General features: G+C 40.9%; 2 protein-coding genes across 2 annotated transcripts in view; one reads left to right on the forward strand and one right to left on the reverse strand.

The window, feature by feature from the left end:
* The window catches only part of LOC139948204 (sarcosine dehydrogenase, mitochondrial-like), a 170807-nt gene that overhangs the window by 22288 nt on the left and 135465 nt on the right, over nt 1-13054 (forward strand). The gene's annotated exons all lie outside the window — the stretch shown is intronic.
* LOC139948203 (uncharacterized) overlaps nt 1386-13054 on the reverse strand; it is a 71192-nt gene continuing 59523 nt past the window's right edge. Inside the window, exons 20-28 of the mRNA XM_071946275.1 lie at nt 12549-13004; nt 11570-11763; nt 10418-10816; nt 9885-10033; nt 9030-9379; nt 8560-8713; nt 7817-8106; nt 7002-7247; nt 1386-6282 (exon numbers count right to left, since the gene is read on the reverse strand). Of these exons, the coding sequence (XP_071802376.1) occupies nt 4816-6282; nt 7002-7247; nt 7817-8106; nt 8560-8713; nt 9030-9379; nt 9885-10033; nt 10418-10816; nt 11570-11763; nt 12549-13004 (3705 nt within the window). The 3' untranslated portion in view covers nt 1386-4815. The remainder of the gene's footprint in view (nt 6283-7001; nt 7248-7816; nt 8107-8559; nt 8714-9029; nt 9380-9884; nt 10034-10417; nt 10817-11569; nt 11764-12548; nt 13005-13054) is intronic.

Here is a 13054-nt window from a genome sequence, read left to right on the forward strand (position 1 = left end):
TATAGTTGGAAAGATGTTTTAAAAGTGGAATACAATGATCCACACAAGTTTGTCTCCAAATTGCGTGGTTTTCATTTCAATAACCGTGCGAACTAACACAGTCGGCCATTGACTCCCATAAATGGCCGACCGTGTTAGTCGACGAGGTAAAAGGACAACCTTGCAATTTCGAGGCATGTTTGTGTGGATCATTGTATTCTACTTTTACAACATCTTTCTACCCATATGCATTTGATAACAAACGGTTACGTACGCTTTTCAAAGACCAACTCGACCGATCCAAGGCAACATGTTCCTTTAAGACAGTGTTTGCGTAAGGGCAATTTTTTATCATGAAAATTAAGCAAATATATATTGAGAAAACGAATAAGATTATACGAAACGGGAAGTCTGTCTCTCTGCTCTTCAGCATTTCGGTAATTAACACCAGAAGTAGGCTTGTGGGTTGGGGTTGGGGGGGGGGGTGGACAAAACAAATGTATGTTTACAAAACTGTCTTTATGTTGTCATGTGCCTTCAGCACGTTTATTGGATCTATAAACTCAAGCCAAACATTAATACAAAAAAGGATGTGTTTTAGAATTTACGGTAAATATCAGACAATGCAAGGAATTTTAAAAGTAAACCATTTTGAGTGGAAAGCTATATATATTACATGTACATAGTAAATACATAAAACAGCTCACTTTTTACAGGTACATTCTTACAGACTTGCATTGCAGAAAGATGACTTTTGAGGGTGAACAAAAACCCCTCGTGAGTCTAGATGTGTTCAAAATTTGGTTCTTTTATAAAGTATAAAAAATGTACATCCAATAATGTCAAAATTTTAGAATGAAGTGCATAATTTCTGCAATGATGTCTTTAAAACTGGCCATAAAAACTAAGTACTTTTTAAAATTGTCTTTGTGGTAAATCACTGATTGTATGCCGATACCTGTCCCAATTTTGGTCATAAATGTAGCTAAGAAAGATCATCAACAAATGAAAATATACTAATTAGGATGATATTCATCATGAACATGATGAACGGAAAACGGTCAACATTTTGTTTGGTCAAAAATCTCTTTTAAAAAAATCATGTCAGTGTTTTACCACATTTTCTACAGGCACTTGGGAAAGTTGTTTTAAAAAATTCTTGGTATTTTTAATGATCAATATTAATACTTAAAAAAAACTAAAATTGGGACAGCTATGCCATATTAAAGTATCTAAATTACTATGAAAAGATTACGTTAACAAAACCTTATAATCAAAGGGTGAAAGGTTGTTTAGCATCTAAAGAAATTATAGGAAAAAAGGAGATTGAAATCATCCTGGACACTACTTTCAAACAACCTGAAGATAGGATTAAAAGCAAAGTATACCTTTGGTATTTGGAACTGTTTGTTTTCATTATATATAAATGTAGAAATTTACATTAAAACTAACCTGTGTAAGTTTAATTTCAAATGATGGTAGCATTTTTGAGTTACCGCCCGTTTTTGAGTTACTGCTGAAAATCTTGAGTGGTTATTTACATGCAGGAAGAATAATCCGCAATTGGAATACACAAGCTGAGAAACATTTCCGTCAGAAACGTTTCTCAGATTGAAATGTTTTTTGAATCCCTCTCTCTAAAACCACATTTCTTCAAAGGAAATTATTTCTAAAATTGTTATTATTAACAGATGCAGGGGTCGATTTCACAAAGAGTTAGGACTCGTCTTATCTCAAGTTAGGACTAGTAAATCTTAAGGTCTGCATGCTTCAGTGCAGGGTTGGGACTCGTCCTAAGTCCTAAGATTAGTCTTAAGTTAGAAAGAGTTTTGTGAAATCGACGACTGTGCTTCTCACCAAGTCAGTTTTTATGGACATTTAATTTTGTAGTAATTACCAAAGGTTTACCTTCCCTTTAATAACAGGTAACTGGTGAATGATTTAAGGCTGGTATAACAAGGCACAAAACATAATCAGCTTAACAAACAAAAAACATTACAAGGTATTTTGCTCATATTGGCCAGTGATTAAAGGGTCTATGTACTTTTTGTAGGACAAAAAAACACAATGACGACAGATTTACATTAAACTTACACAGTTTGAAGATAATGATAGTAGAAAGGTTCCCTGGAAATATTTCATGCTGAGGTGTTGTTGTTTCTGAGAAATGAGTAAACAATGTCATGAAAATAATTTTTGTCTCAATGATCATGAGACGGAAATTATTTTAGCATATAAAAACGTATTTTCATGACATTGTTTTACTCATTTCTCAAAAACTGTAGCACCTCCGCAACTAATATTTTCAGGGAAGCTTTCTACTATCATTATCTTCAAACAGTGTAAGTTTAATGTTAATCTGTGAACATTGCGTTTTGTGTTACAAAAAGTACCCAAATCCTTTAACCAATGGCCAATTCAACAGAAACAGTCTTGGTTACGACTGCGAAAATGCATCAAAGAAACCACAAATCTATAACTCAGAAAAGTAATGGCTTCTGCCAATTCTTCCAAACCATGCGTTTCATTGAATATTTTCAGATTCTTTGCATTAAGTACAATGTCCTATTTGAATAAAGACACCTTATAAAACATACTTGATTTAAATGTGTACCTTTTGAGTTGCGAAGTACACATTTCAATACGCAACAAAGAGCATCTTTAAAAGTAAACAACTTAAAGAAATCTAACATAAACTTTGAACATTAATACCACTTTAAGATCAATAGGCTCTATTTAATATAGTTGTAGGCAGTGCTTTCTATATTGCTTAAGTACAAAAGAGGCTTATTTAAAGTATCTGGCCTCACAATACAGTGCAATATTATAATAAACCGGATACATAAAAGTCCTAAATACTAAATATGCTTTTTAAAATATCAACTCTAAACTTGTAACAAAACTTATACATTGTAGTTTCAACATAATCAGAAATTTAATTAACACATTATAATCCAATTTCAGGTAGAAAAAAATACCACCTGTAAGTTGGAAGGAAAAAAAACACCTTTAAATCTAATTACATAGTAATATTTTAAATCAGGATTTACAAACTGTGTTACCGCATGAAATAACACCATCTGTAGGGCACATAATTTGTACACTTAATTTTTTACATTTTTAAGAATGTTAACTTTACATGGCAATTTCGAGGGTCTAAAAAATGTGGGGGGAAAATCGTTTCATTTAATTTGAGAATTTTTCATCATGATCAAAATCTACAGGGGATCCAAAACTGTTCCTTTTTTTTTTCATGATTTGAACTGAATAGCAAAACCATGCACTTGTTTTTAAAAAGATATTTTTAGTATGTGTATAAAAAGGTTTAACTTTGTGAAGGGACACATCGTGTGATTATTTTGATGATTGACGTACAAACATTTCTGAGCAAAACTTTCAACAGTTGACTCAAAACCTTTACACTTAAATACACATCGATGAATATTAAGTACTTCTTAATTTGCCAACAACTTTTCATGCATAAAGGGGGAAAAAACATAACTTCCTCATCTCAAAATATTTACAGCACTGCTTATTTTTTGCTTACTGCTTAAAATTTTTCTCACGAGTGCAGTTTTATAATGCAAGAGTTGGCAAACGTAAATATTTTTACAAATGGGTGCAAAGGGGAGTTTAAACTTGTATACATGGTGTCTTGAACATAAATTGTGCCATTTTGTACTTCTTTAAAGATATATAGTGCGTCCTCTAGTGTTAGAAAAACACCACTGTACAAGAAAAAAAGATCTACAACTTTCCTAGACTATAAATAATTATGCAAAAGAATACAATGACTTGTTGCTGGTTACAAAGGGTGCTTACAAAAGAAAAAGAAGACAAAAATCAGCAATTTTCCTCCTCAAGCATACATAATTAATACAATATATAACACAAAATATATAAAAAAAGAAAGAAATGCCATTTTTAGTTATGATTCTACCACTAATTTCCCCATATCAAAAATAATCCTAATTTTCATTTGTAAACATTCGTAAAGGGTTTTAAAACTGTATAATTAACTTCAGAATTATAGGTTTTTGGTCCAATCCTAGTCGTGATTTAAGTATTTGTTGTTTTCATAAATAAGTAGCTGCATTAAAATTACATTGAAAGGTTATCGAAGATAGATTTTAAGGAATGCTTCAAAAAGTCACAATTTCTCCTTTTCCTTTCCTTTAAACAAATTGATTCTTAACTTCTCAACATTTTTTTTTACTGATCTGATTTTCTTTTGGTGCCGTTAACTTTTGGAAAAACATGTAAACATTATTCACAATTAAAAAAAAAAAAAAAAATCATCAGAATTAACTTGGAATTTGTTTAATACATGATTTGAGTTTGTGAACCGGCCACAGTAAGGCGATGGAAAAAAGTACGAATTTAAAAAAATATTTTGTCTTCATTTTTTTTAATCTATTAACAATAATACTTTTTTAGTAATATCAACCTTTTGAATGCAGGTTAAAATAAAAACTAGAACTCAGAAGGATTTCATGATCGATTATAAAACAGTCTAAAGCGGTGTTCCCATCGTACTTATTTTTGTTAGAGTACCGCGACTTTTCTGTAGAATGACAAAATTAAATCTAATGGAGACCCATGGTAAACTGCCCTCCCTATCGACTAACTGCGACCGTGATGTAAAACTAACAGGCCGAAAGAGGTTGCGGACAGACTTTCCCCGCAGCCACTGTAACTTAACAGGGCTGCTAGAAAGTCCAATGGGAACAGCCTTCGGGTTTTAGTTTCTTGCAATTTACCAATTTACTTTCAATTTTCACGCAGCAGTTTATAAAGAATACAACAACACAGTTTTCTCTTCCCGTGATTAAATCTTTAGATATAAACCTGTTGACTTTGGCTGAACTGCATCGATAACGAATCCTGCGTGTGTCCGGGTGGACTGGAAATCCCCTCCGATCCCGACCAGTCAGAATGCGCCGAGGAGTGTGGTGAGGAGCTGGACCACTGACCGGGCGACTCCGGCGACGGGGTAAGGTAGGTCTCCGGAAAGCTCATTGCGGTCATGTGGGGCGTGTTCTCCCCGCCGCAGGGCGACCCGCCCTGGCTGTGCTGGGAGGGCGGAGTTGGGTACTTGTCCGACATGATACTCACCACCGTCGGGTTCGGCAGATGCGTCTGAATAATGTGAGTCGGGTGTGGCTGAGTTTGCTTGCGCATGTTCTGCTGGGTGCGGTCGTGCGCCCGATGGATCGGGGATTTCATGTGTCCGTTCATGTGCACCTCGCCGTTACCGTACTGTGAATGATGCCTGGGCATGTGGTGGTTATGATGCCTCATGTGGTTATGATTCACGAGGGGTTGGCTTGGGTAGCCCTTCGTCGGTGATAACGTGTACTGCGCAGACGGCGGACTAGACACCGAGACTGCGGCTGCAGGGGCGAGACCGTTTGACAGACTGTGTTGCTGGAGGAGAGGAGGTAGACTTGTAGAAGAAGCGCAAGTCCCTTGCTGCTGGGGGACCATACCCTGTTGGCCTTGCTCTCTTGGTCTGTGATTCTGCTGCGAGTGGGTATGATTAGTGGCATTGCCCCACTGGTGTTCTGGCTGGCATGCCACCGCGACGGCACCAGCCCCAATGTTCGACCCAATCTCCCCGTTTGGGACCACAGTCTTACGGTTCAAGCTCTGCATACTGTGACTCATATGTGGAGCGCCGTTCATGGCTGTAGCGCCCTCAACGTAACGCGGCGCGTGAGGATGAATACCATTATGCATGCCGTTTGTCATCCCATGGAAATGCAAGTCAGTGGGATCGACCATGCCGCCCGCCGAGGGCTGGCCCTGGTACAAATACGGCGGAGAAGTTCTTTCATAACCACGCGGCGATTCCAACGAACCTGCCGGCGATAGTGACGCAGATGTCGGGGCGTCGGTGGAATTCCTCTTTTTCCGCGAGCGTGGCTTCTTCTCAACTTTCTCGTGCCCTCCCGACGCGACGTCCCCATTTGGAATATGATGGTGTCCCGTGGACTTGGAGCGATTCGCCTTCTTCTTCGCGCTCGGCTTCGAGCCTGGATGTCCGTAGCCGTTGACAAGACCGATGTCTCCGTTGCCCATGCTCGCTGGGCTTGATACCGTCGGCAACGTAGCACTCGGGCTCGGCACGACCTTGTAAGTATCCAGGAGCTTCAAGACATCTCGATGGAGGTTCTCACTTGCCATGTCACGAGGCGATTGGTCCAGATGGTCTGTTATTTCCCGATTGGCGTAGTGGTCTAATAAGACTCGTACTGTAGAGACGTGACCCTCCTTACAGGCTAGGAATAACGGCGTTTGCTCCTAAGGGAAGAAAAAAGAAACAGTCATTACTAAGGTGAACCTCAACTATGTAAACAGAATGAGAATACATTAATCAGAAAGCAGGGCCAGATGTCATGGAGCTGCTTAAAAGGAGGGTCGTTACTCCAATTACTAAATCTAAATTTAGAGAAGGAGAGAAAATTGTTCACCCCAAAATTTGACATCTGAGAAAGGCTTCTTCAGTCATGACGAAGCCTTTCTCAATTATCTAAAAGCACAAAACTCTATCCCACGAGTCCTTTATTGATTTCTTGCAATTTTGATGACCAATTGCGCCCAAATTTTCAAAGATTTATTTTTGTATGCATGTGTTGGGATGCACCAAGTGAGACTACTGGTCTTTGACAATTACCCAAGGTGTCCAGTGCCTTTAAACATCATGAAATTGGGCCCTGGTTTTTAAAACATTCTCTATTGAGGCTTGTCTCACCAGGACAAAAAAACAGAGTTTTTATGAAACAATTTGTAATGTTGTAGTGAAAAAACAGAAAAAAACAGCAGCCGATTACACAAAATGCTAGGATTAATCTTATCTCGAGTTAAGATGAGTAACTCGTTCTAACTTAGGATGGGTTCAATGCATTCTAATGTTTATGGATGCGGAACTGAACTCGTCCTAAGTCCCAAGATTATTCCTAAGTTAGGAAGAGTTTGGTGAAATCGACGGCCTAATCGACGGACTAATGCCCAATAATCACCTTATTGTCTTGCATATCTTTGTTAGCTTTCCTCTCCAGCAGTAATTTCACCACTTCTACGTAATTGACCTGCGCAGCCCAATGTAACGCAGATTTTCCTTCTTTGTCGGCGGCGTTAATGTCAGCATTCGCCTCAATCAGTTCTTCTATAATATTAATACTGCTTAGTCTGGCAGCCATCATCATCGGGGTGATGCCTCGGTGGTCTTTGGCGTCGACGTTTGTAGCTCGGTGCATGATCAAGATCTGTTGATGAATACAAGGAAATGGTTTTAATTTTGGTTTCGCCCATTAACACTGATGTGTTAGCACTATATACTCAGCACTACTTTCCCAAGTTCTGTGAATAAAAACAAACCCAGGCATATCACTTGGGTGGGATTTGAACCCCAACCATTGCAAATCTAGAGCAGTGTCTAACCAACTAGACAACCGAGATTGCCAGGTAGCTAGAGGCAGTTTTATTTTATTCATATTTTTTTTAATGTTACACATCCAACACAATTAGCACAAATAATACTTTTTGGTGCTTAGCTTCTCTTTCTGCTTAAGCTGCTCTATGGACTTCGGCCCTGGCACTTGCCGAGGTTATAGAAATTATTATAATCATCAAGTCAATATATCTCAGGGCTTCAACTTTGTTCTTGAAGGGTCACAGCAATTTTCCTCCTCTGGCAAGAGGCACTTCTTCAAGGAAAATGTACATCTTGTATTAAAACCTTGTAAAGAGCACCACAGCAAAAGCACAGGGCACCACAGCTGTGGGTGCCATGGGATAATTTCGAGGCCCGATATCTTGAGAAGTAAAATCTTACCCTAAACACATCAATAGCATCCGATCCGACGGCCGTATGCAGCGGAGTACGCCCCGACTTGTCCTGCGCGTTAGCGTTGGTCCCGTGCTCCAGCAGCTTCTTGGCCGCCGCGGCGTGTAAGAACCGAGCCGCGAGATGGAGAGCCGTCTCTTCAAGACGGTCGCTCTTAGCGTTGACCTTGGCTCCTTGAGCGATGAGTTCCTCGATCGTGTTGGTCGAGCATTCTTCCCCGTCGCTGTCCCGGTCGTTGTTGCAGCTGATTACAGCGCACATCAACGGGGTCATACCATCTGAAAATAGGGAACAATTTCAGTTAAAATATGCGTTGAATATAAAGAGTCCACTAACCACCAACTGCCCAAATTCATAAAGCTGTCTAGTAGCACCAGTTGCAACAATCTAAACTTTATGGAATTTTGGCTGGTAACCAGTTTCTGTTAAGCAAGACTTTTCTGTGCTTAGCATGTTTTTATGCTTACAGGCTTTACGAAATACGGCCCAGATCTCTGAGGGTATAAACTTACATGATAATGATACTTTCTTCTTATATAACGTATTTTACAATAACGTAACTTAAATGCGCAGAGAAAAACTAGTGCTTCAAAGTATCCTATTGTGTTTATGCGTTTGCTTAAGGACACAAGTGTCATGACCGGGATTCGAACCACACCATGATGACTCGCAAACCAGAGTCTGGTGCGTTAAACCGCTCGACCATGACATACCCTTGACCTATGACCTACCTTGACCTGGGTCATCCACTCCTTCAGCGTCTCCAGTCTGATGAGGTGGTGTGACCGTGCCGGTGTGTATGTTATTCCAATCGTCATTCTCAGGGAAGTCTGGTATTGTGAAGGAGTTGTCAGTGTGAGGGCTCAGGTGCCGCCTTGTCAATGGCTACCGGGGAAAAAAATAGAAACGATCTTATTTAAACTGAGAAAAATTGAGGCAAATTCTTTAAAGTTGCATTAAAGGCACTGGACATGTTTGATAATTGTCAAAGACCAGTCTTCTCAATTGGTGTATCCCAACATATGCATAAAATAACAAACCTGTGAAAACTTGGGCTCAATCAAAAAAATCATTGTTGCACAAATTTGTGTGCTTTCAGATGCCTGAGAAAGTCTTTCTTAGATTCAAATGTTTGTGCGAAATTAACTTTTCTTAAAACTATATTACTTCAGAGGGAGACGCTTCTGAAGTTGAAACTCACCCTTTGTTGATCTTGGATAGCGTGACATCTTGTCTGGCTTCGGTCCCAATCTAGAGCGTCCCGAGCGTCACTGTCGTTATTATCGGCAGCCGCTCCCGATATCGTCACCATAATCTGACCGTCGACCATAGCCCCGGGCGTTTCCTCCCGCCCCTGTGGACCGTGGCGCTGTGGGACGCCCCGACCGGTGCTCGTCTTGCGCCATTTGAAGTCTTCCGGAAACCAGATGCCCTCTGAGCGGAGACGTTTGCGGCCGATGACCAGCGCGGAGAGGACAATCATTACCCCGATGATCGCCACGGCCGGCACGATGTAGTAGCCATTACCGGAACCGGGCTGATCAGGCTCACCTTCAAGATAAATTGAGCGATCACATCAAGGGTTAAAATTCAGATAAGACATAACAATAATAATAATAATACCCTGTTTTTAAAGCACTTCCAACATTATTACCCCTGGTCACTGGGCCTTTATTCATTCCTCAAACCATCTCAGCACAATCTGTATACTCCCCATGCAACAAATATACGCTACTCGTCTAAACCAATCAAAAGAACCATCTCTGCCTTCACGGATACTCATTCACCCCTGGGTGGAGAGAAGCAATTATAGTTCAGTGTCCTGCTCAAGGACAAAAGTGTCACGACTCCCGAACCCACACTCTGATGAAGAGAATCACAAGAGCTTGAGTCCAATACTCTTATAGGCTCTGCCACGACACCAAATATATCGTGGCAATAATGAGCAGCAGTGTTCTGAACACGTTGAATTTGAGAAAGTTCTCTTTAAGGAGAGCGTTGCATGAGTCGAGTCTAGGAGTGAGAGGTTTTATACAGCAGGTTTACAAACACTTACTTCCGACAGCATGAATGGGGAAATCTTTGGGACCACGCCCTTGTGATGCCTCAGCTGCCAATAAGGACGCAGCATCCCCGGTATTATCAAAGCATGTATGTCCGTCTGAGACGCACTCTCGATTGTCAATGTGCAGATAGTTTATCGACCTGAAATGATGTTAAAGAAATGCAACTTCTCGTTTAAAATACAGTAGTGATCATTATTGTGAGAGTTCGATAATAACTTTGCTAAGGTCTAAACAGGAAGAAAGCCTCAACTCCGTGGATCTATGTATATTTGGTTTGTGGTGATACCATGTGTGTATCTACCTGCTGGATAAACTATCTTCATTTGAGAACTTGACTTGCTAAATATATTCTACTGCAACAAAGTAGATTTTTTTGGAATTGGGGAGACTTCTCTCCTGCTACACAAAAAACTGTCCTGCTCATACTACATGGGTGAAATGTTGGAAACTAACTGGGTAGTGTGAACTTCTCATTATTAACTTTACTTCCGCGGAGTGAGTTCGCCTCTTCTCCCCTACTTACCCACTCAACATCCCTGCTCTCCGGTTACGCGACAGAATCGGTTTATGATCGTCAGACATCGACAAGTACAACGCATGGCGTTTGAATCGATTGAAGATCCCCACATCTCCGGACTCACTAGAGCTCCACTCCTCTATGCGATTGTTGCCGTTCTCGTCTTTCAAGAACACGACGACCGTACGCAGGATGTGTCCGACCTCCCTCAGGAAAGTCTTGCTCACGTTGTCCGTTCGCATCTGCTCGACGGGGATGAGGACAATGATAATCAAGACGCCCTTGGCAAACTTCGGAGCGTTCTCGTTGCAGTCGAGTCCGTCGTGGAGACACTCCGCGATGTTGCATCCACCGTCGCAGGCGTCATTTGCGTAGTTCTCCAGACAGTAGGCGTTATACACAGGGCTGCAACAGAAAAAGAAAATAAGTTTCACCAAAACAGAAACAATTAAAAAACTGTCACCGTTTTGACTTGTGATACAAACTATTGACAGATCGTTCCTTACACCAGGCATGATATTGGTTTCTTGGAAAAAAGTAGGAACATTGGTCATTTGGAATACTGATCGGAACGTCGAGTTGAAACCAACGGTTTATACTTTAGATGTGGGAGGAAAACCCACACAGACAGGCAAGTACTAAAAACCCAATGTACGTAGTGCACCAGCGTGATTCGAACCCAGGCTCCTAGAGGTGGAAGGCAAAGAAAGATACCACTGCACCAACCCTACCACCCAATAACTCTACTTTTCCATTTACTTGCAAGGAGGCAGTGTGTTCTCGCAGTCATACGCATCAAACAAACACTCGTTCCTGTTGTGAATCTGTTCTGTCCTGATTTCTGTTTTTGTTTTTTATTTATGAATTCAGTTTCTCAGTCCCCAGTTAAATTTTAGCGACATGCAGGGCTCGACCCAACTACCCAATAACAACTCTACACTTACACTTACTTGCAAGGAGGCAGTGTGTTCTCGCAGTAAAAAGACGTCAAACAGACACTCTTTCCTGTTGCATATCTGATCGCACTGGCCATTATTGTAGAGATCAGAACACTTTCTGCTTATGTTTTTTTATCTATGATCTCAGTTTCTCAAAGTCCCCCGTTAAATCTTAGCGACACCAAGGGCACAAACCCAACAGCTCTACTGTTACACTTACTTGCAAGGAGGCAGTGTGTTCTCGCAGTCAAAGGCGTCAAACAGACACTCTTTCCTGTTGCAGATCTGATCGCACTGGCCGTTATTGTAGAGCTGAGAACACTTGACTGAAGTCACTGGACAGCTCTCCCACGGATCAACACCTAAGGAGCAGTCCGTATCGTCCCAGTCACATACTTCGATGTTGCATTCAGCCTGAAGTAAGGATTAAATGGTCATATGTAAACGTCACCATTTCACTGGAAGGGGCAAATTCAGGATGTTGCCATCATTCCACTTTATGAGGCAGGGGTCGATTTCACAGCGAGTTAGGACTCGTCTTATCTTGAGTTAGGAAGAGTAACTCGTCCTAACTTAGGATTAATCTTAATGTCTGCATGCTACAGTGCAGGGTTGGAATTCGTCCTAAGTCCTAAGATTAGTCTTAAGTTAGGAAGAGTTTTGTGAAATCAGCGGCAGAGCATTTAGCTATAAATAGACCTAAATGGGGACGGTTTTCCAAGGAGGTCAAGGGAAGCCCAGTCCTTAGCAGCTTAAGTACATGTAAGTAAGTAAGTAACTATGTTTATGTCAGTGTGCTCTTAGGCCAAGGTGTGCTCTTAAAGGAACTGCACACCTTTTGTAATTGTCAAAGACCAGTTTTCTCACTTGGTGTATCCAAACAAATGCATCAAATAACAAACCTGTAAAAAATTTGGTCTCAATTGGTCATTCAAATTGCAAGAGAATAAAATGAAAGAAGAATACACTTGTTGCACAAGTTTGTGTGCTTTCAGATGCATAATAAAGGCTCCAGGCCTGAAGGTCTTTATATATTTATTAGCGAGAAGTAACCTCTTTCAAAAACTAGGTTATTTCGGAGGGCGTGTCCAGTGTCCAGTGCCTTTAGGTAAAAATAAATGACACTGCTTCATGTGACAGAGGAATCTGGAGAAATGTTATTGTAGTTAAAAAAAAGTTTAATTAATGTTTATACTTACATTACAGATACCGTCTCCTCCCTTGTCACTGCACTCTCTTGGGCAATATATCCCGATGTAGTTTGATTCTGTGGTAGTAGGCTTGACGGCCGTAGTTTCGACTACGACAACTCTCGACGTCGTCACAGGTCGGACGGTCGATGGAATCTGAATAATCGGGTCCGAACCAATTCCACCGAAGAAATCCAAGTCGTACGTTTGACACCGAAGTCCATTCCATGTTGGCGGGCACTGGCAGGCGAACGTCTCCAATAGTTTTATACATGTCCCGTCGTGATGACACGGCGCCGAGTGACACGGATCGTAAGTCTCGCAATTGAATCCGGTCATGTCAGGTGGACAGGAACACATAAAGCCGGCTTCGTTGTCATCGGTAACGTGACAAGTACCAGCGTTCTGGCATGGATTAATGTCACACATTGTCACTGGTTCCATGCACGTCAGACCTTTGAAATCCTGTGAGGGGAAGGGGTCAAAAGAGGTCACTTAACACCCAACAATGTGTG

This window comes from Asterias amurensis, chromosome 15 (genome assembly GCF_032118995.1).
Source record: "Asterias amurensis chromosome 15, ASM3211899v1".
NCBI lineage: Eukaryota > Metazoa > Echinodermata > Asteroidea > Forcipulatida > Asteriidae > Asterias > Asterias amurensis.